Here is a 25,147-nt window from a genome sequence, read left to right as displayed (position 1 = left end):
TAATAATCTTTTGCTTTTAAACTTTATCAAATAAACTAAAAAAATAAAACAACAAATTCCTGATTTCAGGTCTCCGGCAAGAATACGCAGCTACCACATCTCGGCGCAGTTCTGGTTCCTCTTGTAATTCTACGAGACGGGGTACTTTTAGTGATCAAGAACTTGATGCACAAAGTTTAGATGATGAAGATGACAATATGCATCACGCGGTATACCCTGCTGTTAACAGGTTTTCACCATCACCACGCAATTCACCTCGACCATCACCCAAGCAGTCACCCAGAAATTCACCTCGTTCGAGATCTCCTGCTCGGGGAATTGAATATAGTAGAGTGTCCCCACAGCCTATGATTAGCCGCTTACAGCAACCTCGCCTTTCACTTCAAGGCCATCCCACAGATTTGCAAACAAGCAGTGTCAAAAATGAAGGTAAAATAGAGCTTATTTATTTATATCAGATGTTTCTGAAAACAGTTTTCATATTTCAGTGGGAAGTTTGAAGGTTTTATATTGCAGATTTAAGCAAATCAAGAATTTACCATTTTATTAGTAGTGAATCAATACAAAATGAAAGAGAAAATGAACTTATTTTTTCTTAATTATGTTAGCTTTGTTTGCATTGTTTCACTCTGAAGTAGTTTGTGTATATGTATATACACACATAATTTTTAAAAAGTTTATGGTTATTTCTAGAGGTTCTTTTCTACCCATTTGTAGACTGACTTGAGTTGCTCGTTTTTAAGATTAATACTTCCTGTTAGCACTGCTGAACATGGTAAATGCTTGAATTTTAAAAGTTAATTTTGAATACTGATATTTGAAGTTTTTTTCTTCATCTGAAAGAATGGTTTGGTTTATTTAAAATTAAAATTATTATTATAGAAAAACTAAGACGTAGTCTTCCAAACCTGTCTCGAACATCTAATACACAAGTTGACTCAGTAAAAAGCAGCAGAAGTGACTCAAATTTTCAAGTGCCAAATGGAGGAATACCTCGTATGCAACCTCAGGCTTCAGCCAGTAAGTGTCTTTCCTATATCAATTACATATGGTAAATGATTAATTTTGTACTGAATAACAATATTAGGCATAGTAAAATGTGATTATTGGTTGCTATAGGTAATTGAAATTGAGTAAAGTTTAAAATTTGTCTCTATGAGAAAGTCAGTTGTATCAGTACTTACTGTGTGACACCAAACTTTGCAGAATTTTAAATTAGCAAAGTCTAGATATCTAATATATAATGTATATTACAAGAGAGTTTTAAATTCTCCTATGCTGCAGATGACAGGATTTTTTTTTTTTTTTGAGAAAAGTTCTAGGACAGAGCTAAAGCCCCGCTTTCTACCTAGAACATCAGTAAAAGCAAATATCCTGTGCAAATATTAACCAGTAGGGGCATGCATATTAAATTCTTCATGAATGAATGTTTCAATTGATATAGAACTTCATGAGAAAAGGCTGACGGTAACTTGATGGAAAGGAAGTGCGGCGAATGTTGAGTTGGGGAGGCATGTACAATGTAAGCAAAGATCCAAGAGAATCACCCAGTGAGAACTTGTAAGGGAAAGGAACCAAAGCCAAGAGGTGCTCTGGAAGTAGATGAGCACTTTTTTTTTTTTAAGTAGATTACTTTCCCTGAATTAATTGCTTATTAACCTGATAGACAGTAGCATGTGGTCAAACCAGTTTCGAACAAACTCTCAAGTTATTCCTTTGACCTGTCAGTCCTGTGGTCTGATTCACTTTGGTAATTGAAGTGATCATCATGATGACCCTTCATCTCCTCCAAGCTATGAGGGAGAAATCATAGGAACTTGAAGTATTATTATTGCATGCGAAAACCTGGAAAATAACTCAAAATTTTATTATTCCCTTGTGCTCCTCTTTGGTGCCCTTGTGTTTACCTGACTCAGTGTTAAGCTACTTTTAATTGGTGGCTCAACTAGGAAAAAAACATGAGGGAACCAAAATGTCTTGTGTGTATTGTGCACGTTGATAAAAATTTTCTTACTTTACTCTCTATAATTGCATATAAGAAACTCACATGGTACACTACCCAAATACGTGTTAGTTAACCCCTGGAACGAATCATTGAAAAAATAGTTACTAATGTATAAATTAGGAAATTGAAACTTTGGGCAGTTAACTTTTCTATGGTCACATATCCGATTGGTGCGAGTTAGGGTTCATAGGTGTTAATCCTGCTGGGGAGCTTTCAGCCTACAGAGACCTTTGTCAACTTCATTATTTACTACTCTAACATAAAAATCTTCTAGAGATATGAGTTATTTTTTTTCAAGGTAAACTCCAAAATTTAAGGCATTAATTATTGCCTAGAGATGTGTATACCTTATTTGTATATTCAGGTGGCTATATGCAAAAACATTTTTTGTACTAAATTGACATTTTAAATTTAGTAGCCTATGTTTTGTTGGCTGTATTTAAGAGTATCCTTAAGGTACTCATAAATGATACAGAAAATAGAATATTACAGGACTTTAAAAATTAAAGGTAAAATTTGAACTTACATGTTATGCCTGAGATTTGAGAGTTAGGCTTCATATTATTAAGCTAGCAAATTAGAAACATTTGGCACTTGAGAATATCCTATTACTGAGTGTACTCCTGCCCCCATGGTATACTTGTCTAAGATGAAAAGCAGTCCTCAATTTAAATGCAATAGGAAGATTCTTTTTATATCATTAAGATTAAATAATAAAACTTTGATATTACAAGCCGCACTTTTATAACTTATGCCCAGGTAACTCAAAGTAGAATTTGTATTAGGCTCCCAAAGTTGCCAAATACCAAGTTCAGAGTAATAGTACAGTGGTAGGATGCTTGCCTTTTCCTTTCCTCCAGAAATTGATAATAAAGGAAAATATATAGGAAAATATTATGAGTTCCTCATTTTAAAAATTACCTTTTAATGAAAAATATATGATTTTTCTGAACCATTATAGTGGTGCATTTCATTAATTGAGTAATGTACAGCAGAAGGGAAGATACCACCCCCTGTTTTATAATGGGACCTCCCCCCACTATGCCATCCTTTTCCAAAAGTTACATATTTTTATAGTTAATAAACTATAAAAATTTTTATCATTGTTGAACTTTTATTTTAGAATCATACTGTTCAGGGGCTGGAGAGATAGTACAGTGGGCAGGGTACTTGCTTCACACATGACCGACCCAGATCAATTCTCCACGCCCTGCCAGGAGTGATCCCAGAGCACAGCACAGGGAGTAAGCCCTGAGCACTGTCAAGGGGTGACTCAAAAAAAAAAAGAAAGAAAGAATACTATTTACAAAAATATATTTGTGAACTACTAAGTACAAAAATGAATAATTATTTTAGAAATATATCTAAAATGCTTTGTTTAAAGTTATCCACTGTGAAGCCAGTTACCTGTTTTTCTTAAAATTTTGCATTTATCTTTGTTATATAAGAATCTATGTGTATTTTTTAGTGTGCATTTACTGTGTTTCTTATTTATGCTTTTATATATAATGTACAAATTTAACAAGTTTATATATTTGTATATATCATTAGGATTTGTGTAAAGTACCCTCATTGGTATAATAGTTGTTGCATTTTATTTTCCTTTAAATCTTTCTTTTTCAAGCTCTTTTAAGTGGTGAAGCTCTGGTTCTTACTTGCTAGTCTGCATGAACCTAACTTTGCAAGGCTGCTGTTACTTTCATCTCAGGATCCACTTCTTTTGCCTTATTTTACTATGCCAATCACTTTTTAATATGCTTATTTGCTGTGGCTGTGTTACTGTGGATGCTGGCATTGATTTATAAATATCAAAAGGGTTTGAATATATTTTCGTTCTCATAGCTTTTGCCAGTTTTTGACTCCTTTTCATTTGGAAAATGCTAGTAACTTAAAAAGCTCAAGAAAACCAGAGCAGGCACATGCTGGAGAGAAAACACATGCTGTTAAATGCCCTGGGCCCCAGTGTTGTCCCCAGTGCTGCGGGACCTTTGAGCCCTAGCCTTGAACTGCAGGGCATGATTGGCTGAGCATTCCCAGGAGTTGCTCTGGGATTCCCTGAGTTGCTCTGGGATTCCTCACCTCCCCCACCCGCCAGAGCATTGTAGAGCTTGTAGTTACATGTCATTTTCTCACTTTTTTCCAGTTAAGGGAAGGAATGCTTATCATAGATCACTTTCTAAGATCAAAGAAGCAAAGGTTTAGTTGAAATTTTAGATTTCAGAAACACGTAAGAATTACTGTTTTAGTAATAAGGAAAGACAAGCTTCTGATTTAGAAAAAATACTAGGTTAGTATTTGTCAAGGTTTACTTTCATCAACTATTATCTCTATTCAAGCCACTCAGTTTCCTATTTTTATAGAGGGAGCAAAGACCTATAGCAATTACAACAGTTGCATAACTAATGAAGTGGCAGAAGTAAGGCCCAGTGAGGCACTCACCTTGCACTCAGCTGACTCAGGTTCAGTTCCTGGCATGGCATGGTCCACTGAGCCCTCTTAGGAGTGATTTCAGAGCACAGAGCTAGGAGCACTGCCCAGTGTGGCCCCAAAACAAACAAAAAAGAACCCAAGTAAATAATGAAAGAGTTGAAGTCACTCTATTTTGTCTCTTTGGTTTTATAGTCATAATACTAAAATAATTTATTTCAAATATGTCTAAATATAGGAGCTGGAGAGATCGTCAGGTGGGTAGGGCACTTACTTGCCTAGCACGTCTCCCATACGGGCCCCAAAGCACAGCTGGGAGGAATGCCTGAGTACAAAGCCAGGAGTAAGCAGGCCCTGAGCACAGCCAGGTGTATATATAGTAGCCCGCAGGCTTGGAGGTACATATTCTGCTGAAGTGACCTTGAATGAGTACATAATGCTGTGAACTTTACTCACAGGAAAAATGTAAAGCCACTGGGGCAGACAAAAGAGCGATTGAGGCTCTTTCCTTGCCTGTGGTTGACCCCCTTCCTGTCCTTAGCGCCACAGGTGCTCTGCTGAGCACCACCAGGTGTGAACACAGCCAGGTGTGACCTAAAAGAAATGTGTTTACAAATGTTTCTTTATCAGGGGAAAATATAACTTACATAACGTTTACCATGTGAACTGCAGTGCTTATTGAAGAGTAATTACCAAAATGTTCCAGTTTAAAGTTTATTTATATGAGGATCAAGATGTGGCTCAGTGGTAGAGTACATGCAAGGGAATACGAAGCCCTGGGTTTTATCCTGGCACCCAAAATTAATTAATTAATTTATAATACATATAAATTAAACTCAGCAATGCCCAGATTGTTTATAACTTAAGCCAGTGAGCTGTTTCCTTTAAGGAGTGTTTTACCACTAATACTGATTTTTATTGCTAGGGCATAATAATAAATACAGACCAAGCTACTTATTTGTCTTTAAATTCTCTATGAGCAATAAATACATCCACTTACTGTCTGCATTTTGAATTGGGTGGGTAGAAGCTGGCACTTTCACCATCTCTCCTGTAGCGCAATTGAATGAAGTAAGGTTTGGATTTGGAGAAATCTAAAAACAGGGTGATGACGAATTAACTGCAAAGAGGAGACTATTTGAATCACTGAAATATTTTATATCACAATTAGAGTGTTGGGCTTATATACTTGCACACTTTAAATAGGCATATCGTTTATGTTTTGGTTTTGGGGCCACACCTGCCAGTGCTCTGGGGTTGTTGCACTTGAAGTGGTATCACGGGACCATGGAGTGTCAGGGATTGAACCCAGACCTCCTGCATGCATAGCATGCCCTCAGCCCATTCAGCTTTTATCTAGTGGGTATGTCTTCCTGGATTAAAATTGTCCTTCAGTAAAGTTGATTTTTAAAAAGTAAATAAGGACAGGGTATGTGGCTCAAAATGCATGCCTTATATGTAGGAGGTCTGGGTTCTATCCCTGGCATTACTAAGTAAATAAATAATTTTTTAAATAAAAATTCAGGTAATATGTAGGCTTTTTTTTTAAACCATGGTTTACTTATAAAAAAGCATTTCATTTTGTCGGTAGCAGGCAAATTTAGCATTTACTTGCTGCCCGATTCTGTTTGTGGTCTGATTATTGGATTTGCCATCAGACAGTTTTTACTTTTCTATAGCTAGCATTGTAACTTCACCTTCAAAATTTGAAGAATAAATAATATCCAGTGGTGTCTTGGTAGCTATTAATTTGAATGGGACTTTCCCAGAACAGTGGCTTATATATTAATTGCTCATTTAAAAATATGTAATGGTTAATTGATCTTGTGAGCTGCTGGCATATATACACTCAGTTACCTTTTATCCTCATTTAGTCTACTTTAGTCATGATGGCCTGCTTCCCACTCTACAAGCATAGTGGGCACTCTCCTGCCTTGGGTCCCTTTCTGTCTGTCTATAATGCTTTTCCCAGATAACTATTCAGCTATTTCTTCTCTTTCTTCAGATCTTTGTACAAGTGTCATCTTGGGAAAGTTTTTCCTGATACTTTGTCTACAATTACAACTTAATTTCTAATTTTCGGTTCCTCTTTCCTTTTAGTAGCTATCACCATCTGTTAGGTCTTCTATTTTAATGGTATTTTACTATCTATCTCCTTTTTTCCTAGAATATTATTAGTTCCATGACCGTAGGAATTTTACCTCGTTGACTACTGAGTCCATTATATCTAAAAAAAGTACCAGGAGTAGAGTAGATAATTTGAAAAATGAAAGCAGGAATGAATGAATGCGTAAATGAAAATATGAATGGCTGAAAACATGTACGAATAAATATGTGAATGAAAATTTTGTGGTGACAACATTCTGACTTGTGGTATAAATAAAAATGCATTTTAAAATAGATATTTTACATAGGGAGACTTTATTTTTTCTGTAGACTGCCTGGCAATATTTAAGTTATTGGCATAAAATAGTTTTTTAACTGGAGTGAATGTGTGTGCATAATTGGAATTCAGAATATTTGTTACATTTATAGAATATTAGTCTATAGAAAGACTTATTTTAGCATTGATAGGGTTAAGGAGTAGAACAAAAGAGAAATTTTCAGTAATTCTCCTTGATGCTATATTAAGTGTCCCTGTATTAACTCAGTGATTGTTAATAGTCTGGCCAGATTTCACAGTGTTCAGTCTTTTCTTTATGCATACAAATCAGAGCAGCATATGAAGCTTAACTTTCAGATTAGTAGAGTGATACTTTAGAGCCATTAAAGTAGTTGATTGAACAAATAGTTGTTGGCTTCATCAATTCACTGGAACCATAGTGAACTTTAACTCAGTATGAATAGTTCTGAATAGCTGCTAACATACTGGTTTTGAGTTTGATCACTCAAAAAAAAGTGAAAGGAACAGGGAATTAACTGCAGGAGCATAGAATTCACTGCTCACTTTAAAATAAAGAGATGCTCTGGTTACGTCAGAATCCTCAATCTCTCCAACTCACACCTTCTAGTCCCAGATGCCCATACGCATAGCCCAGCTAAACTGCTACCCAAAGTCTGCGGTAAAACTTTGTCATGTTCAATAGCAGGATGATGTTGAACACATTGAAAGTACTTGGTAGTGATTTACTGAGGACCTGCCTGGTTCTGAGTTTTCTTCTCCTTTTTGAGTATGGGTATTAATGTTTCATGTTAGGGCTGTTCATCTAACAATAGTGCTTTGCCAAAGTCTGCTTTTTTTTTTTTTGCATTGAACAAGTACATTTATTTTATTCTGTAGTGTGTGCTTATGTTTCATCACTTTTACTTATTAGCTTTCTATTCTTTGCATCTTATAGCATGTTTGCTGGTGGTTTGTTTTCTCTTATGATCAATTTACATATTTTAGATTTTCTCGTCTCTTAAGAACGATTTCTAAAAATATGTTCTTTGCTCTAAGAATTTCCATTCCCATTCTTTCCAACTTACTGCACTAAGCATCACTTTAAAATTTCTATGCTTCTAGATTCTAACATTTTCATCTTATAGTTTCTGTTTCTTGATAAAATTTCACGTTTGTATTAAAATATTCAAGTTTACAGAAGCTATAGCCTTTATCTTGTCCATCTAGGCAAATATTACAGTTCCTTATTTTTCAACAGCTTCGCAAAGGCTGAAAAATTTGCCTCGTACTTCCCTCAAAGCCAAACAGTTGCTTCAAACTTCATCTACAAAAAGAGGTAACTACAGCCTCTTACTCAGTTTAAAATTTCAGCAAATGCTCATTAGTTAAATCTTGTTTCTTTTGGAAAAGCGAGTCAGTGCTACCTGGAGGGTGCAATTTAGTCTTTCTTTTTCTTTTTCTTTAAAAAACAAACAAAAAAACAAAAAACGTGGATTTGGTCAGCTATTTGGATAAATCCAGAAGAATCTCATTTTCTACAGAGGTATGTATTAGATTGGTATGTTGAAAGGAATATATGATATATTTAATATTAGAGAATGTGTCATTTTTTTTGCTGATCTGAGAGGCCACTTGTTTTCAGTTAGATTTAACAAGATGTTTTAAAATGAACCAACTGTCACACATTCTATATGTTTTTAATTCTAACTTTAAATTTTGAATTTGCTTCTCTGTGCAGTGAAATAGGAATATATTAGAAGTTGACTGAAGGTCAGTCACAAGTTGTGGTTAATGGTAATATTTGTAACATTTGTGGTGGAGTAGAACTAGGGACTAAGTTGAAGACTGGACACCAAAATTTATCTCATACTAGCTTCAAGAGAATGGACATGTAGGCAGGAAGAAGTACAGTGTGATTGGGTTTTCATCAGCATGAAGAATGGACATCTCAGCTGGAAGATGGTTCAGTGGCTTAAGGAATGGGGTATTAAATTCTGGCACCAGCCATACATGCTGAGATCAAGGATTTGTAAATGGAACACTGAGCACCCCACAAACTGCCATTTCCATTAAGGAGAAAATTTTAAATATTTTTTAAACATCAGGACCAGAGAGAGAATACAGTGGGCAAGGCGCTTGTCTTGCATTCAGCCAACCTAGGTTTAATAACCGGCGCCACGTGTGGTCCTCCAGGCATGTCCAGGAGTGATTCTTGAGTGCAGAGCCAGAAGCAACCCCTGAGCATTGCCAGGTGGAGCCAAAAAATAAAGCAAAGCAATAAATCATTAAATATTCGTCTCAGATTAAATTGAACAGAACACGTAGAGAGAACAAGGAAAAGTATTTTACCTAGTGTCAAGGTGCTCAAGCACTTGCCTTGTGCATCAGTTTTGATCCGCAGTACTACATATGGTCCCCTGAGCACAGGCTAGGAGTAAACTGAGTACAGCTGAGTGGTGGCACTCCCCATGCACAAACTCACAAAAGATAAAAAATGTATTAACTATCCAGGATCTAGAGAGTTCCTAATTGTTTCCAAATTCAGTGAATGCCAAAGATTAATTAGTAGGATAAAGTATGCAAAGACTTAGGTGAAAAGATGTGATTTGTAGAAAAAGAGTTTATTACTATAATTACAAAAGGACTGATAGATATTATAACAAGTTCATTAATAAAAAATGCTTTATTAATAATTTGATAATTAAGCTGAATTTAAGGAAACAGTTTAGATAATAGAATATAAAGGAATGACGATAGATTAAAAAGTAGGATATGTGACTGTGGGGTTTTTTTTTTTTAGATTTTCATAAGGTTTTTCACATTAATTGATTGCATTCAGTATTTCAGCACCAATCCCGCCACCATTACACCTTCCCACCAGCATTATTTTGAATTTACCCACCACCACTCAAGTTTGCCTGCCATAGGCCGATGCTAGATAATTATTTTCTATTAGATAATTTATTTTCTTTTGCTTATTATCACAACAGAGCCTGGCAAGCTCCACGTGGCATATTCGATATGCCAAAAACAGTAACAGTAAGTCTAGCAATGGAGATGTTTCTGGTTCCCTCTCAGGCAAATCGATGAATAGCAGGAGGACAGTGTTACAGTGCAATGCAGTTTTTTATTATGAATATCATGAGAGGTCACATAGCTGTTTTCGCCGCTGCACCATCTTAGAATTCTAAAATTGTAAATCAGTGGGGGTCCAGAGACGTCACTGTAGGGGGCTAATCCATTTTGATTCATTTGTGAGCCTCTGACCAAGGCCGTTAATGCACTGAGATGGCACCCAGAGGCACTTCATGGGCATGACAGCCAGGACCCCCAAGGGGCGGAGAGGTGGGGAGGGACGGCCTGTCCCCACCACCGCCATGTGTCCTGCATCCCTGGTTTTTTCTTCTGGAAGTTTGTGGCCACTGGGGGTTCATCTGGAGTGGGTGGAGAGAACACCTGCTCCATCTGAGCTTCCCCCGGTGAGTAGACTCAGCACAGGACCATAGAAATCTCTAGCGAGCTACTGTCTTCTGGGAGTCACTGCTGAGTCTCAGGATCAGGACCATTGACGAGCTTGAATATCACCCTGAAGCAGTTCGTGCATGTGACAACCAGGACCCCGAAGGGGCGGAGAGACAGGAGGATACAGCCCACTCCTGCCACCATGTGGTCTGAAGTCCTGAATATGTATTGAGTGTCAGAATTTAATCATTTTCTTCCTATATAGATAGCTGTCTTTTGGAGCCACAGTCAGAAAGAATAGAATGAAGTACATTTGTTTTTTTAAGTAAGGTAACTTACAAATTACAAAAATTGTTTGAGAACTCTAGGCTTATTTGTTGAGACTTCTATATAGTTTGAATACTTCCAGGGGGTAGGTAGTAGGGGGGAAATGTTGGACACAAAAGGATTATGTCTTTTCAACTTAATGGTTTTGGGGCCATACCCGGTGATGCTCAGGGGTTATTTCTGGCACTTCACTCAGGAGTTACTCCTGGCAGGTTTGAGGGACATATGGGATGCTGGGGATTGAACCCAACTCAGCCATATGCAAGACAAATTTCTTATCCACTGTACTATTGGTCGGGCTTATGGATAATTTTGTTTGTTTTTTAGTCATACCCAGTGAGGTTCAGGGGTTACTTCTGGCTCTGAGCTTAGGAATTATTCCTGGCAATACTCAAGGGGCCATATGGGGTGCCAGGTATCAAACCTGAGTAGGCGTCATGCAAGGCAAGGGCCCTACACACCTATCTTTCTGGCCCCTGGGTAATTTTTTATGGGTCTCTAAACTTGCTTTATCATGTTTTGGGAGATCAGGTATGTTTACATGATAAAAATGTTTTACTTAAAGATTTTATGTGCTGTTAGATTTAAAAGATCATAACTTTTGACTTTTTAAAATTTACCAAAAAATAATATTTGAATTATTTTTGCCTATTCAAACTACCTATCCCTCTTTAAGCTATAAAGAAAACTAAATCTCAGAGTTCTGAATGTCTAATTGATTTTGGTAAAGAGAGAGAAATATGTGCTCAGGAACCATTCCTCGCAAGGCTCAGGGGACCCAAGGGGAGACCTACCCATTGTACTTATCGCTTGGACCCCAGAGAAGGAAATGATTTCTGAAAACTCCAGAAAAATAGCAACTCTTATGGGACATAGTCAAAGTAAGCCTGTGTTTGAAAGCAGACAGGTCATTCATATATAAAGTAGAAAATTGCAGTCTCCTGATGTTCCTGATGTCCTGGTGAGTCTAAGGATGTGCTTAATAATATCTCATTAAGCTCAGTGTGGTACATGTTTTTCTGAATTAAAAATCATTTTCCATTTATTAATTCTTAAATTCTTAGATAAAAGCCCTGTAGTCTATTAAAAGACAAGTCAGGGGACCAGAGAGAAAACCTGGGGATGGCACGCCTGCCTGAGAGGTACAGGAGGCCCAGCACCCCATGGTCTCCCTGGGGACTGCCAGGGGAGCCCTCAGAGCACCAAGCATTGTTGGGTGTGTGCACACAGCACACCCCCCCACCCCTTCCAGGAAATTTTTGTTAAAAGGACAGGTCAGAATATTCTGCAATTTCAAGATCTGGAAAGAACTACTGTAGCAAATTTTGCTGTATTTTTGAGAGAAACTAGAGATGACATGAAGCAGTTCCCAGCTATAGTTCCTGCATACTGTGGTAAAGGTAGTCAGCTGCCTTTAGCTAATCTATATTTAGTAGCGAGGGGAAAGTAAAATAGAATTGTTTAATTGGAATTAAGTGAAAGAAATTATAATGTAATTTTACTATTCTAAAGGGCAGTTCATACTCTTAATTTGGGGGGAGGGGTCTCCTCAAATGCACAGGTGGCCTGGGACCCCCCCCCCCCCCCCATGATTCTCAACCACTGAAACCAGTAGTTCAGTGTGAGGGCCTAGTGATGCAGGGATTCTCAAGCCCTGCACGCCAGGATTTCTGGGGCACACACTCCACTTGTGCCCAGGACCTCCAGGACTACATTGGGTGATGCTCAGGGGACCAGGTGATACTAGAGATTTAACCTGACGGCCCAGGAAAGACAGGTACCTAACCCCAGGCAGCTCCCTGATACTTAAACAAGAAAATCCTAACAAAAAAGTGTGGGGGGAGAAAATCACAAAAGCCTTATCCAATATAAATGTAGTTAAAATCATTCACTCTTCATCCTGTAGTAGAAAATGATCTAACATGGCAAATTTGTCCATTTGCGGGGAGTGCTAAGAATGGCTCCAATGTTCTCTCCCTTTCCGTTCACCCAGTTCCCATAATAGCGTCATGAGAAGGGCAACAGCTCCTATAAATTTTCTTAAACCATCTTTACTAAGGTTCCAGTTTTTACAATGCTGTGAATCATGCCTTTCATGCATCCATCATTCCAGCACCACACCCACCTCCAGAGAATCTGCTTTCCTGCACGTGTGACCCCCCTCCCCCATTAATGTTATCTAAAAACTGGTTGTCTAGCTTTGAATACAGTTATAATAGAGGGAAGAGGGGCTAGAGAAGAGAAGGAAAGGGGGAATAACCCCTGAGCATTGCTGGGTGTGACTCCCACCAAAATAAAAGGAAAAAAAGAAAGGGAAAGGATTTAATGTGAGTAGATACTGTTTTTGAAACCCAGTCAGTAAACACTTGTTGGTAGAAAGGAAACAGTACTGTAAGATTTTGAATTCAGGCTAATGCTAAAATTTTCTGTTTATCTGTTTTTAGATAACGTACTGACAAAATTTTAAATGTATCAATAAAGCTTTTGTAAAACATTGTTTATTTTGTCTCAGACTCCTCAAAATATATCAGATTATCACCATCACAAACTTCTTAATCGCCAGTTATTTTGTCTTATATCTCTACATTCTTATTTGCCCTGATCTTTGCATTTGTATTTTTGAACTGTTAGTCTTTTCCGCCCCCCAGACTTGATGAGGTCTTTACCCTGTTTACCGCCTCTTTACTGAGTTCCCAACAACTAGAAATGAATAATTTTTATCAAAGCAGTTTAGATGCAGTCACTTCTGGGAAGCCTTAAAAACACAGTATATTTCATTCTTTTTCCCAAAAGAGAAGGATAGACCGAAGAAACACAAACTTGAAAGAAAACACAAATATACAGTCTTTCCTGGGTTCTAGGCATTATTATGTTCTGTCAAAACAAGTGTATAGTGTCTCTTTGAGTTAGACAACAGAAGTCTTTTATCCCCATTTCCTTTTTTTCTTGGTTTTTGGGCCACAGCTGGCTGTGCTTGGAGCTTACTCCTGGCTTTGTACTCAGATCACTGTTGGTGGGCCCAAGGAACCATATGGCATACCAGGGATCAAACCCAGGTCTACCATGTACAGGGCACGTGCCCAACCTACTGTACTCTCTCTCTCTTTGGTCTTTGTCCCCATTTTCAAACTCCATTTAATACTAAATGCAATAAAAAAAAATGAAAGTTAAAATAGTTCCAGTTGTTAACAGAACCGTCGTCTTCCTCTTCCCATGATCCTATGAGGCCTTAAAGTCCATCATTTTTCTAGAATATGTTGGGGTAGGTTTTGTCAGGATGGGACATGATTTAGATGACCTTGTACCATCTATAGGGGTGAGGGCATAGGGGTGAGGGCATCCAGCCAGAGGGCAATGTGAGGCCTCAGGCATCACGTGGTGTGGCCCTTGTCCACAGCTGAGGAGACACGCATGCTCCTTGTTAACTGCATGCTTGTAGTTTGTCAGCCCACAAATGATGCTATAAATAATCTAAATGACCCTTGGCAGGGAAAAAGAAAAAAAAAAGTTTCTCATCCTTTATGTTTCTCTGTTGAACACATCTAATTGTCAAAGGTTTCTGTGACAGTTGGAATCCCATAGCCCATTGTAGATACTCTCAAAGTCTAGATCTGAGGATAAATTAGAAAATCCAGTTTGGTCATAGATTTGAATTGGAATCATCCAATTCCGTTTTATCAGTTTGCTTCTTGTTACTGCCTATTCATTTTAAAACTTGATATATAGTTTGTTAGGCATCATCAGGCTCTCCCTGGTTCTATGCTCAGAAATGACCCCTGGCTGTGTTTGGGGGACCATATGCTGTGCTGGGGATTCAGCCAGCAGGCTAGATGTAGGGTCACTACCTTAATTCTGTACTTTGTCTGGCCCAAGATTTATAGATTTATATGTATATAACTTGTGTTGCTTCTTTGACTTAATTATGAAAATTGTTATGCCTGATTTCTCAGTTCTACCTCATATTTAATTGTTTCCTCTTCTGATTGATGATGTTCTTTCATATCTTGTAGCATTTTCTTAAATGTTTCTGGAACTTAAAATGTTAGATTTTAATTTTTGTGTTTGTAGATTGGCATGGTTTGGGGCAAGATCCCACGATTAAAAAAAGAAAATGTTATTCTGTTCCTTACTCTTTTTTTTTTTTCTTTTTGGGTCACAACCCGATAATGCACAGGGGTTACTCCTGGCTCATGCACTCAGGAATTACTCCTGGCAGTGCTAGGGGGACCATATGGGATACTGGGAATCAAACCCAGGTCAGCTGCGTGTAAGGCGAACACCCTCCCCGCTGTGCTATTGCTCCAGCCCACCTTATTCATTTTTAATACTAACTTTTGTATAGGATTTTTTCCAGAGTTCTACTACTTATTCAGTAAAATTAATTTTTCTAAATACTAAGGCAGCTGGGCAAGGTTTCCTCATTTTCAGCTCTAAAGCTCCCTCTTCTGCTGTTTTTTGGGAAGTGTTACAGAATAGAGCTTTGTGGGCTGGAGCTACAAGGTAAAGTGATAGGTGTGCAATTGTGTCCATATATTTTAAACATGCTTTTATACTAATGTCTCTTAAAATTTCATGGATATCTTGATAATCAAATTAATTTTTTATTTTGCAAGTGTAGCATGTATGGTTGTAAAATTTCCAACACCAGACTAGAGAACAGTTTCTGAGTTCTGTGTTTATTTTGCATTAATTTTTTTTTTAAAAAACTTTCACAAGAGTGGTATTTTCAGTTGAATGAAAATAGTTTTAAAAAATTGTTTTTGGTGCACAACGGCTGTGCTCAGGACTTTCCCCAGGCTCTGTGATCAGAGATCGCTCTCGTGCGCTTGGAGAACCACATGTAGTGCCAGAGATCAAACCTGGGTCAGCTGAATGCCAGGCAGACGCCCGATCTCTGTACTTTTTCTCTGGCACACTTTTAAAAGCTCTTGATTGATATTCAAGTAATCATCTTGAGGGCCCATTTACAATGTCGTTTTTTGTTTTCAGTGAAAACTGGAATAGTAGGCTGCAGATATTGGCAGTAATGGTAGCTTATTGATATCCATCAGTCTTAACTATTCCCAGACTGAAACTTATTCTGTCTCTTGGATTTAAGACTTCTGGGGTGGGGGTGGGGGCAGTTGCAAGGGATGGAACCAGCCTCACGCTTAAAAAGCACGCTCTCTCCCACTGAGCTCACCCTCGGCCCAGTAAGCCACAGTGACTGTGCTTACAAAAATAAGCATAGTTATGTGTTATGTGAGCATAGTGAATGATGAGTTGTGCTCACCATTAGGAGAAGAGACCTGTAAGCCTTTCGTTTTTTTAAAGATAAAGTCAGTTGTTCATTTTAGAGATGCTTGTGTAAGCTGACGGTAATTAGTGGCTGTCAGATCACAATTTTGTCTAGTTTTGTTTCTTAAATGGGGGTGCTCCACCTGGAGATGCAGTGCTGGGTTGGGGGTGGTGCTGAGGCTCAAACTCGGGGTCTTGTGCATGCTGAACATGCGCTCTACCACTTGAGCTATCTCCCCAGCCCTGTGTTTACTTTTTTTTTAACCTGTGTCGTCGACTTGAAAGTTAAAATAGTGGAAACAACTTTGAATTTTTATTCATAGAGATGTTTCTCTAGGGTCCTAATAAGGATTGCCAATCTACCAATCTGACAGTCAGCAACCTGGTGTCAAGTCTCAACTTTTTATTTTTTAGTTATTATTTTTGGCCACACTTGGGGATGCTCAGGTGTTACTCCTGGCCTTGCACTCAGGAATTACTCCTGGTGGTGCTTGGGGGACCATATGGATGTCAGGGATCAAACCCGGCCCCAAGTCTTAACTTTTCTGTTTGCAGAAATTAGATCAACGGCAGACTATGGGTATTGGTAATTTTCTGTACAGTATAAAGATTGAAGTAGATAGTTACTAGAAACTTAACAAAAATTCTCTAGTCTTTAGTAACAGCTTAATTTTTTATGTCCTAGTCTTACCTCAATAACCTGTTAATATCATGGTGCATAAACTGAATAATTGAGATCACCATATAATAAAGCATAATTGAAAAGGAATTTTTCCTTATACTTTATTAAATTAAGTGCATACATATTTTAATAAATTTTTTCTCTGTTGTCATAATGGCCAGTATCTGACAGTGTATATTCTTATTGCAAGCTATGTATTTCTTGCATACGTATATGATTTTTAAATTATAAAGTGAATGTGATCGGTAGTTTGAAAGTGGACACATTACTGTGAAAACGCCTTAGAATGCATGGGGTTTTATATTGCTAAAATACATGTGAGGTACATTATAAAGCATTTGTATTTGGTGACTGATAAGCTGAAAACTGCATAGTTAATTCAACTTTTTCTATTTTAGATTGTTTTTAGTGTGTGACTTTTCTAAATTTTAATCATCCGCCATTCATTCCATTTTAGACATGACTTTGACACCAAGGTTAGCATTGTAGTCATGTGTCAGTTTTATAAATAGAGTTCTAATCTTACTGAGAGCAGATAGCATGCCATCATTTAATGCCTCAATTCAAATGTAACTCAGAAACTAAAATGAGAGAAAATATAACCTGCTGTCATCAATCATTTGGAAAACAGAACCTCTTATATACTGAATTCCTATACTTTAGTTAAAATACGTTTTTAAAAAGTCCTTTGATTAGTTTCTTTCTTTTTATTTTATTATTTTTTTCTCTCTCTTTTTGGTTTTGGGGCCACACCTGGCTGGGCTCAGGGATCACTCCTAGCAAAGCTCAGGAAAACTCTGGTGCCAGAGATCAAACCCTGGTCAGCCACAAGTAAGGCAAGCACCCAACACACTGTGCCGTCACCCTGGCCTCTGATTCGTATTTTGTTTTGTTTTTTGGCTTGTTGGGTCACACCTGGCGATGCACAGGGGTTATTCCTGGTTCTGCACTTAGGAATTACTCCTGACGGTAGCTCAGAGGACCATCTGGGATGCTGGGAATCGAACCTGGGTCGGCCATGTGCAAGGCAAATGCCCTACCCGCTGTGCTATCACTCCATCCCCCTGATTAATGTTTTGATCTGGTATTTGCCTGTCGTGGGTTTTGTGCCACTTCTATGTGTGAATTTAGCTTTTTGATCAAGTTTGGAAGTTTTCCAGCTATTGTGTCATGTATTTTTCTGTCCCACTCATACTCTCTGGGATTGAGTTGCATATGTCAGACCACATGATATCAAGGCTTTGTTATTTTGGTTTTTGTCTTTTTAGTCTCTGTGCCTGTTTGGATAATTCTTACGGTTATATTTTCACATGCCTCCCTTTTGCAGCATCTAAAATTTTTGATAACCACCTTATTTTGTTTGTATGTCACATATTAGTAAACTCAGATGGTGCTTGTTCTCCATCTGCTTGATTGACTAAACATAATACCTTTTAGCTCCCACTCATATTATTGCATGTGGCAGGATTTCTTCTATTTTTTTTTTTTCAAATTCTAAATAGGAGTCCATTGTGTCATATACGTTTTCTTTATCCTGTCATCAGTGGGCACTTAGGTTGTTTCCAGTCCTTCATTATTTTATTGTAAGCAATGCTGCAGTGAACACGAGTGCAACATAGCTCAGTAAGTTAGTGTTTTGGGAGTAAATATCTAAAGTGGAATTAATCATTTGGCGTTTTATGTTTAATTGTGGAATCTTCGTACTGCCCTCCACAATTGCTACTCCAGTTTGTATTGCCACCAACATCTTATAAAGGTACTGTTCTCTCCATGTTCTCTTCAGCACTTGTTATTTTGGGTAAAGAGATGAAGAGCTTCTTTCTCGCCTGTTAGCCCTCTATCTGTATGCCATCTTGGAGATCTTTTGCCTGTTTTTTTTTTTTTCTGTTTGTTTTAAAATGCAGGATGGCTGGCTGCAATCCCTGGCACTGTGTGGTCCTCCATGCATCACAGAAGTGACCCCCAAACACCAAACTGGGGGTAGCCCTGGAGCAACACAACACCTGGGTTCAAACTCCCCCCAAATTAATGCAAAGTATATATGTATTTTTTTAGATTGGCATTTGTTTTAATAAGCCTAAAATTTATTAAAAAGAATATTAATACTATTAGAAAAAGAATTGTAGTTTGCCACTTAGTAGAATTGACTTTTTAGGAAAATGTACCATCTTTATCCTGTGACTTCTTACACCTCTTGATAGACTGTGAGATTTACAACTTCTCTGCTAGGTGAAGTATAACAGTTGATATTTTTGTCTGTTTTGCGGGTAGGGCATTCGCCTTACAAGCGGCCAACATGGCCGACCCGAGTTCGATTCCTCCGCCCCTCTCGGAGAGCCCGGCAAGCTACCGAGAGTATTCGATATGCCAGACACAGTAACAACAAAGTCTCCAATGGAGACGTTACTGGGCCCGCTTGAGCAAATCGACGATCAACGGGAGGGCCTTTACCTTTACCTTTACCTTGTTTTATTTGGGGACCACACCTGGTGGTGCTCAGGGTTTATTCCAGGCTCTGCACTTAGGGATCATTCCTGGCAGGCTCAGGGGAACAATATGGGGTGCCAGGGATTGAACCCAGGTCTGCCGCATGCAAGGCGAACACTCTATCTATACTATTGCTCCTGCCCCTTAATTATTTCATTTTTTTATTTTAAGTTACTCTGTAAGTGATACAGGACCTGGAGGTTCTTGTTACGTGCTTATATTAGTGTTTCTTTGAAGGAAAGTATGTTTTAAATTGTCACCAACATCTGATAGTTAATTTTTTTTTAACTTCTAGAATGTGTCCTAGACTAGTTGCTACAGTGAAATTGAGTCCTGCCATGCCTTTTCTCTTCTGCTATTGTAGATTACTAGCTGACCTAGCTATATTGTCAGAGATAATTGACATCTGAGCAAAGACTTGTTTATTTAGGACTTTTTTCTAAGCACAAAAATATGCTGTATTTCTCAGTTGAGATGTTATGAATACCTTGGTGCCTGGTCATCAAGTGTAATATAAAATAGTAAATTCACTTACATTTGGCTTCCACTGAAAATCCTAATGTTTATTTTCCTTTGCCATTCTACAGTACCTTCTCCTGGCAAATTTCGCTCCCCAGCAGCACCGTCTCCTTTGGCTCTCCGGCAGCCGGTTAAAGCATTTAGTAACCATGGCTCTGGTTCTTCTGTTGGCCAAGAAGCAACACAACTCACACAAACCACCTCCTCACCTGGGCCTCCCTTGATTCAGAGCACAGTGCCGGCAAATCCTCCCAGCAATATCAATAGCACTACTCTGACCAGACCTGCAGGGACATCCTCCATGAGAAGTGGCTTGCCTAGACCCAGTGCCCCTTCTGCTGGGGGTATACCAGTGCCTCGCAGCAAACTTGCACAACCTGTCCGCAGGTGAGTGATGGGACCTCCCTTTGGATATGTGTAATGTTCTTTCTTCCAGAAAAGCAGGTAGGGTTAGAGTTACCCTCACCTCGTTTGATAATGAACATAGCATGATGGATTTCCGCTGTCATCTTAGTATAATTTGAATTTAAAGATAACTTTCTTTTAAACCCTTTTTTATTTGGGACATCACAATATACTAGTTTAGGTCAGATTAAATTTGTTCAGATATCTAAAATGATCAAACATCTCATTAGATTAGAAAATTACTAGATTGGGGGCTGGAGTGATAGTACAGCTGATAGGGCACTTTTCTTGCCCAGGGTACACCCAGGTTTGTTCCTCTGTGCACCTCCAGCACCCTGCTGTCACTCAAATTCGTAAGTTTATCTGTGCAGAACCAGATGTGACCCGAAACCAAAAAGAAAAAAGTTATTATAACAGCACAATTTGGTTGTTACACTTGTTTATTTTGAATATAATGATTGTATCTGTAGCACTGTAGCACTGTCCTCCCGTTGTTTATCGATTTGCTCGAGTGGGCCTAGTAACGTCTCCATTGTGAGACTCGTTGTTACTGTGTTTGGCATATCGAATACATCACAGGTAGCTTACCAGGCTTTGCTGTGCAGGCGAGATACTCTCAGAAGCTTGCCGGGCTCTCCGAGAGGGGCGGAGGAATCGAACCTGGCTCAGCTGAGCCAACCGCGCACAAGGCAAACACCCTGCCGCTGTGCTATCGCTCCAGCCCGACAAATATATATTAGAATCTAGAGTAAGAGTCGAGATAGAACTTTTACATATTGGTTCTGAATATAATCTGGGAGGGTGGTTTTCCAAGGCGCTGATTCTGAATCTTATGTATATGTAAGTATAGAGACCTTAGTTTTACTCTGCACAGAGCAGATCCAGTTTGTGGCCCAGAATATATGCGGGTGATATTTTTAATTAATTTGAATCTTTAGGTTCTACAGATTCCAACAAGTTTCAGAACCATGCATCTGTGTAATCTTGACCTTTCAGAAATGTAACCAGAAAACTTAGTTGTCGATGTAAAAAAACTTTATAAATATTTATTTGCTTAGGAAAATGTATTCCATAAACTTCACGCTGATTTGTCCATATACTTATTCAAAGATGAATAACATTTCTGAATAGTAAGAGCACAATAGCTTTTGCTTTCTCTGTTGTACTAAATAATTTACACTGGCCACATTTAATTTCACAAAAGCATTAAATTAGTAAGTCCTGTTGTTATTCCTGTTTTTAGAGGAGAATATGGTTTTTGGTTGGGGTCCACATCTGGCAGTGCATAGTCTACTCATGGCACTGCTCAGCGATGCAGTGCTTGGAGTTTTTGTGTGATGCCAGGGGTTGAACTCATGCTCCCTACCTGCAAAGTATGTTTTGTGAGTGCTCAGCCAATTGAGCTGACCCCCTATCCCAAGAAAATTGAATTTTAATGAACCAAATGAGTTGTAATTTGCCTAAGGGCACATAAACAGTAAGATCTTCAGTTCTTAGTATATCTGACCTCAAAATCTAGTATGTTTATCCCATTCTATCTCTCTGATTCTGGCGGCACTCGACTTCTGTAGCACAGTCATCATTCTGTCACTCACATTCATAAGTTTATCTTGCAGTTGCCTTAATTTCCTTTCCATCATTTCTTGCGTATTACTCAGATAGTTTTAGTAACAAAAAGATTAACGAAGTCACATATCCAGTAAAACTTGCAAATTATAGAAATAAGGGTGGGATGGTTATGCTAACAGTTGTTTTGGAAATTTGCTCTCAGTAATCTGGAACAGCCTTCCTTGAATATCATACCTGGAAAGAAATTAATGTCTGTGGGAAGTGGAATGCTTAATTTCTTTATAGTCTTTCAAGTCACTTTATGAAATTGCTTTATTTCAGATCCTTGCCAGCTCCTAAAACGTATGGTAGCATGAAAGATGACAGTTGGAAAGATGGCTGTTACTGACCAGCAGAGCCACAAGTGCAGCGGTCCTCGGCTTCTTGGACGTCCCTTCACCAGGCTAAAAGATGACTTTTATATGCAGACTGTTCCGATAAGACTCTCGGGGTTTTTGTAATCCCAGCCCTCTCTGTCGTAACTAGCACAAACTGACAGAGATGATCAAGCAGCACTTTAATGACATTTAACATCAGATGTGTTTGGTAATCATACAATCACTCTCCGCACTCCATGGATTCACTTTCATTTTGTTTATTAGAAACCAAATTGATTTTTAAAAATTTTGACAGAGGCCAATATCGGGCAAAAAGTTATGGATGCCAAAGAGAAATGCCCATTTGTGAGAGTACCTTCGTACACAAGAAATAGTGAATTTAAGCTATCCAAAACTTCATGTTCAGCTGAACTTACTGTACAAATAGTATCAATAAATATGTATGTTAATGAGAACATTCTGGCTAATTATCTAAAAATATTTCCCTAGTGTTTCACTAGAACTCCAAGGAAACAGATTGAGGTCGACAATGGGGAAAGAAACCTGGGCTAGAGATTCAAAGCAGGATCCTTAAATTGGGAAAACTCCTATTAATTACTTCTGCATATTTCATTCGTTAGAAAAAAATTGTCATTTTGTTGTAAGTTTCGGATGGAGCTCACATAGCGCCACCGCTGACAGTGTCTCAGCTTGCATCCATCCTGTTGCGTTGACATATCAGACTTCTGTGTGTTTGTTGGTTGCCAAAAGGGCTTAATATCAGTTGTACAATCTTTCTAAACTTGATCGCTTCTGGCTCAGGAATGATAACCTTTGCTATGGAAGCCAGCTTCTTCAACGCTGTTGCAGAACTGTTACACAACTAAGAGATTTCATTTTTATTAGCAGGTTTTCATGATGGGAAAGAGCAAGTAGTGTGTATCTTTATTCTTGATAGAAATACAACACCTCAGTGCTTACAACCTGGAACAAAACCATAATGAGAGAGAGGGGGGAAAATCTATGCATTTAACTTATAAAAATCTCTGGTAACGACAATTGTATTGTTGCTATTATTTGACACAACGGTTTGTTATGTGGTAAGAAAACTAGCCTACTTAAGTTAATTCACTTTAAAACGTGTAACTGTATAAAACGGTTTTTGAAAATACTGTCCCTTTGACTTAGATTCTTCCTTACATCGATTTTCGTATTTTTGGTAACATGAAACCGACTTATCACTCAAACCTGTTAAATACTTGCTCTCTAAGAACTCTGATGTATAACCTGGAAATCACTCGTTTTGGTTTGACCACAATTATTACCAAACTCAAATTTCTGCAGCAGGTTTCTTATTGTTTTGGTAATGAGATCGGTCTTAAATACTTCAATTTGAACGGCTCTGAACTATTGGCAAGTGACTCACATAAAGAATTTTAGACATAAGTTTGAATATAAGTTCATTTTCTGTTAGTCAAAGACATTCTGTAAGTTGGCAAAAGAAACGGAGAGAGAAATGTAAAGCTTGGTGTGCAGGATTGCATCAAGGCTGACAGACTGAAGAATGGTTAGGACTTGAAGCCAAGAGCCTGACTCACCACTGTAATCTTAGGAGCGTGACCAGTAGGGAGTCACTCAGCAGAGCCCTGCAGGTCTGAGCGGCCAGTGCTGATATATTTTGGTGTGTAATGCAAGGAAGAAATTTTTCCCTTGAGTTTGAGGGCAAAGGGGATGGGTCAGGAAAGGATAGCACCAGAATTCCACATGATGAATTTAAATATGTTGCTTTTCAGAGAAAGATAAGGAAAGCATCTGCTTCAGGTGGGAGAATATCTTAAGTAATAGAACTAGTCACAGTCTCTTTTTAAAACCACATCTACACAAGACAAAATAGGTCTCAGTTTTTAGTGCAACATTACAAAGAAAAAATATGCTGCAATTTAATGATTACAGGAATTTTAACTATTATGAAACACCTATTACATTTTTTAAGTTAGGTTAGCTGTTTCAAAGGAGTATTCAGGTTATTTGACTTTGTTTTTAAATGGCTGCATCAGAAAAAAATATTTTTTTTATTAAAATATTTCATTACTTGTTGAAACATACTGAATCTGAGTTGGGTAAAGTATTATTTTACCTGCTGTTTTACTACCACGAACTTTTAGTTTCCTAAAGAGAAAAATTGCCTTTTTACTAGAAAGCCTTTGTGTATTGCCAATTTTTCTGTTTGGGAAAATCTAAGGATTCACTGTGGTTAGTCTTATAAGAACTATGTGGATTTATAAACTAGTGCCTATGATTTTAACTTATGTTTGATATATAGTAGTAAGGGTTTTATGAATGTTGATTATTTTTTGTGCCAACAGCCCAGAATTGTCACTTATATGTAAGCAGAAAACTATGAACTCTGCTTCCAAAGTTATTTAATTTTTTCAGTGTTTGAATGTTATTTTTTGTAAGTGTGTTAATAAAAATGTAAAGAATTGGAAAAATATAAATATTCTTAACTCAAGCATTTGCTGGATCATTTTTCTATAAAACTTGTTTGTATAATATAAAACACTCTGAAGAGTTGACTTTTTTCAGTTTTCATACCCTGGAAATCACATTTTGTAAAACTGGGGACCATTCATAATTGTCAGATACTTTTTAAACTTATCAATACATCACTTTTATAAAGTTTTTTTTGAAGGAAAATTAGATATCTATGTGGCCCCAGATGTTTGTATAATTCTAGAATGATCTAGACTCTGTATGTTTAAATTAACTTTTTATTGAATGTACAGGCGTCCATTTTTGACATTACGCATGGTCCTTTTAGATCACATGAAGTTTGATTTGCAAACATTTCTATAGCTGAACTTGTATGTGTGGTTGCTTCCTTAATAAACAGCCTGACCATAATGTTTATTATTAAATTTATATTTGTTTTTTTCAAGTGTTCTGTTAATTTCTGGATGTGACAGGAACAGCCCCTTTGCAGTTGCGTTGATTTTAAGAAATTTCTCAGTTGATTTTTTTTTCCCCAACACACAAAATGGAACCAGATTACCCTGAACTTGAACTTCACAGGGTTAAAATATGTGATATTTTATTCTGTCTATTCTGGTTGTTTCAGTGTAGATTGTTTAGAATAAATTTAATAAATATTAGTTCTACTCTAAATTAATACATCCTGGAACTTTCTAACCTGCTGTTAATTGATACCCACTTAGATATTGAGTGGCATTTATAAAACTAGCAGAAAG

General features: G+C 37.8%; 1 protein-coding gene across 3 annotated transcripts in view; it reads left to right on the top strand.

Annotated features, from left to right (window-relative positions):
* SLAIN2 (SLAIN motif family member 2) overlaps positions 1-24,832 on the top strand; it is a 57,816-nt gene extending 32,984 nt beyond the window's left edge. The window contains exons 5-9 of one of the 3 annotated variants that reach the window (XM_056111276.1): positions 70-429; positions 883-1,020; positions 8,074-8,151; positions 19,638-19,956; positions 21,865-24,832. In XM_056111276.1, the coding sequence (XP_055967251.1) occupies positions 70-429; positions 883-1,020; positions 8,074-8,151; positions 19,638-19,956; positions 21,865-21,931 (962 nt within the window). In that variant the 3' untranslated portion in view covers positions 21,932-24,832. The remainder of the gene's footprint in view (positions 1-69; positions 430-882; positions 1,021-8,073; positions 8,152-19,637; positions 19,957-21,864) is intronic. The other 2 variants (XM_056111277.1, XM_056111278.1) reach the window with 2 other exon arrangements.
* Positions 24,833-25,147: the final 315 nt, after the last annotated feature.

The sequence above is a fragment of the Sorex fumeus genome, unplaced genomic scaffold (genome assembly GCF_029834395.1).
Source record: "Sorex fumeus unplaced genomic scaffold, SorFum_2.1 ptg000013l, whole genome shotgun sequence".
In the NCBI taxonomy this organism is placed as follows: Eukaryota; Metazoa; Chordata; class Mammalia; order Eulipotyphla; family Soricidae; genus Sorex; species Sorex fumeus.
Note: the sequence above shows the minus strand (reverse complement) of the source record. Positions and strands in the feature narration are given on the sequence as shown.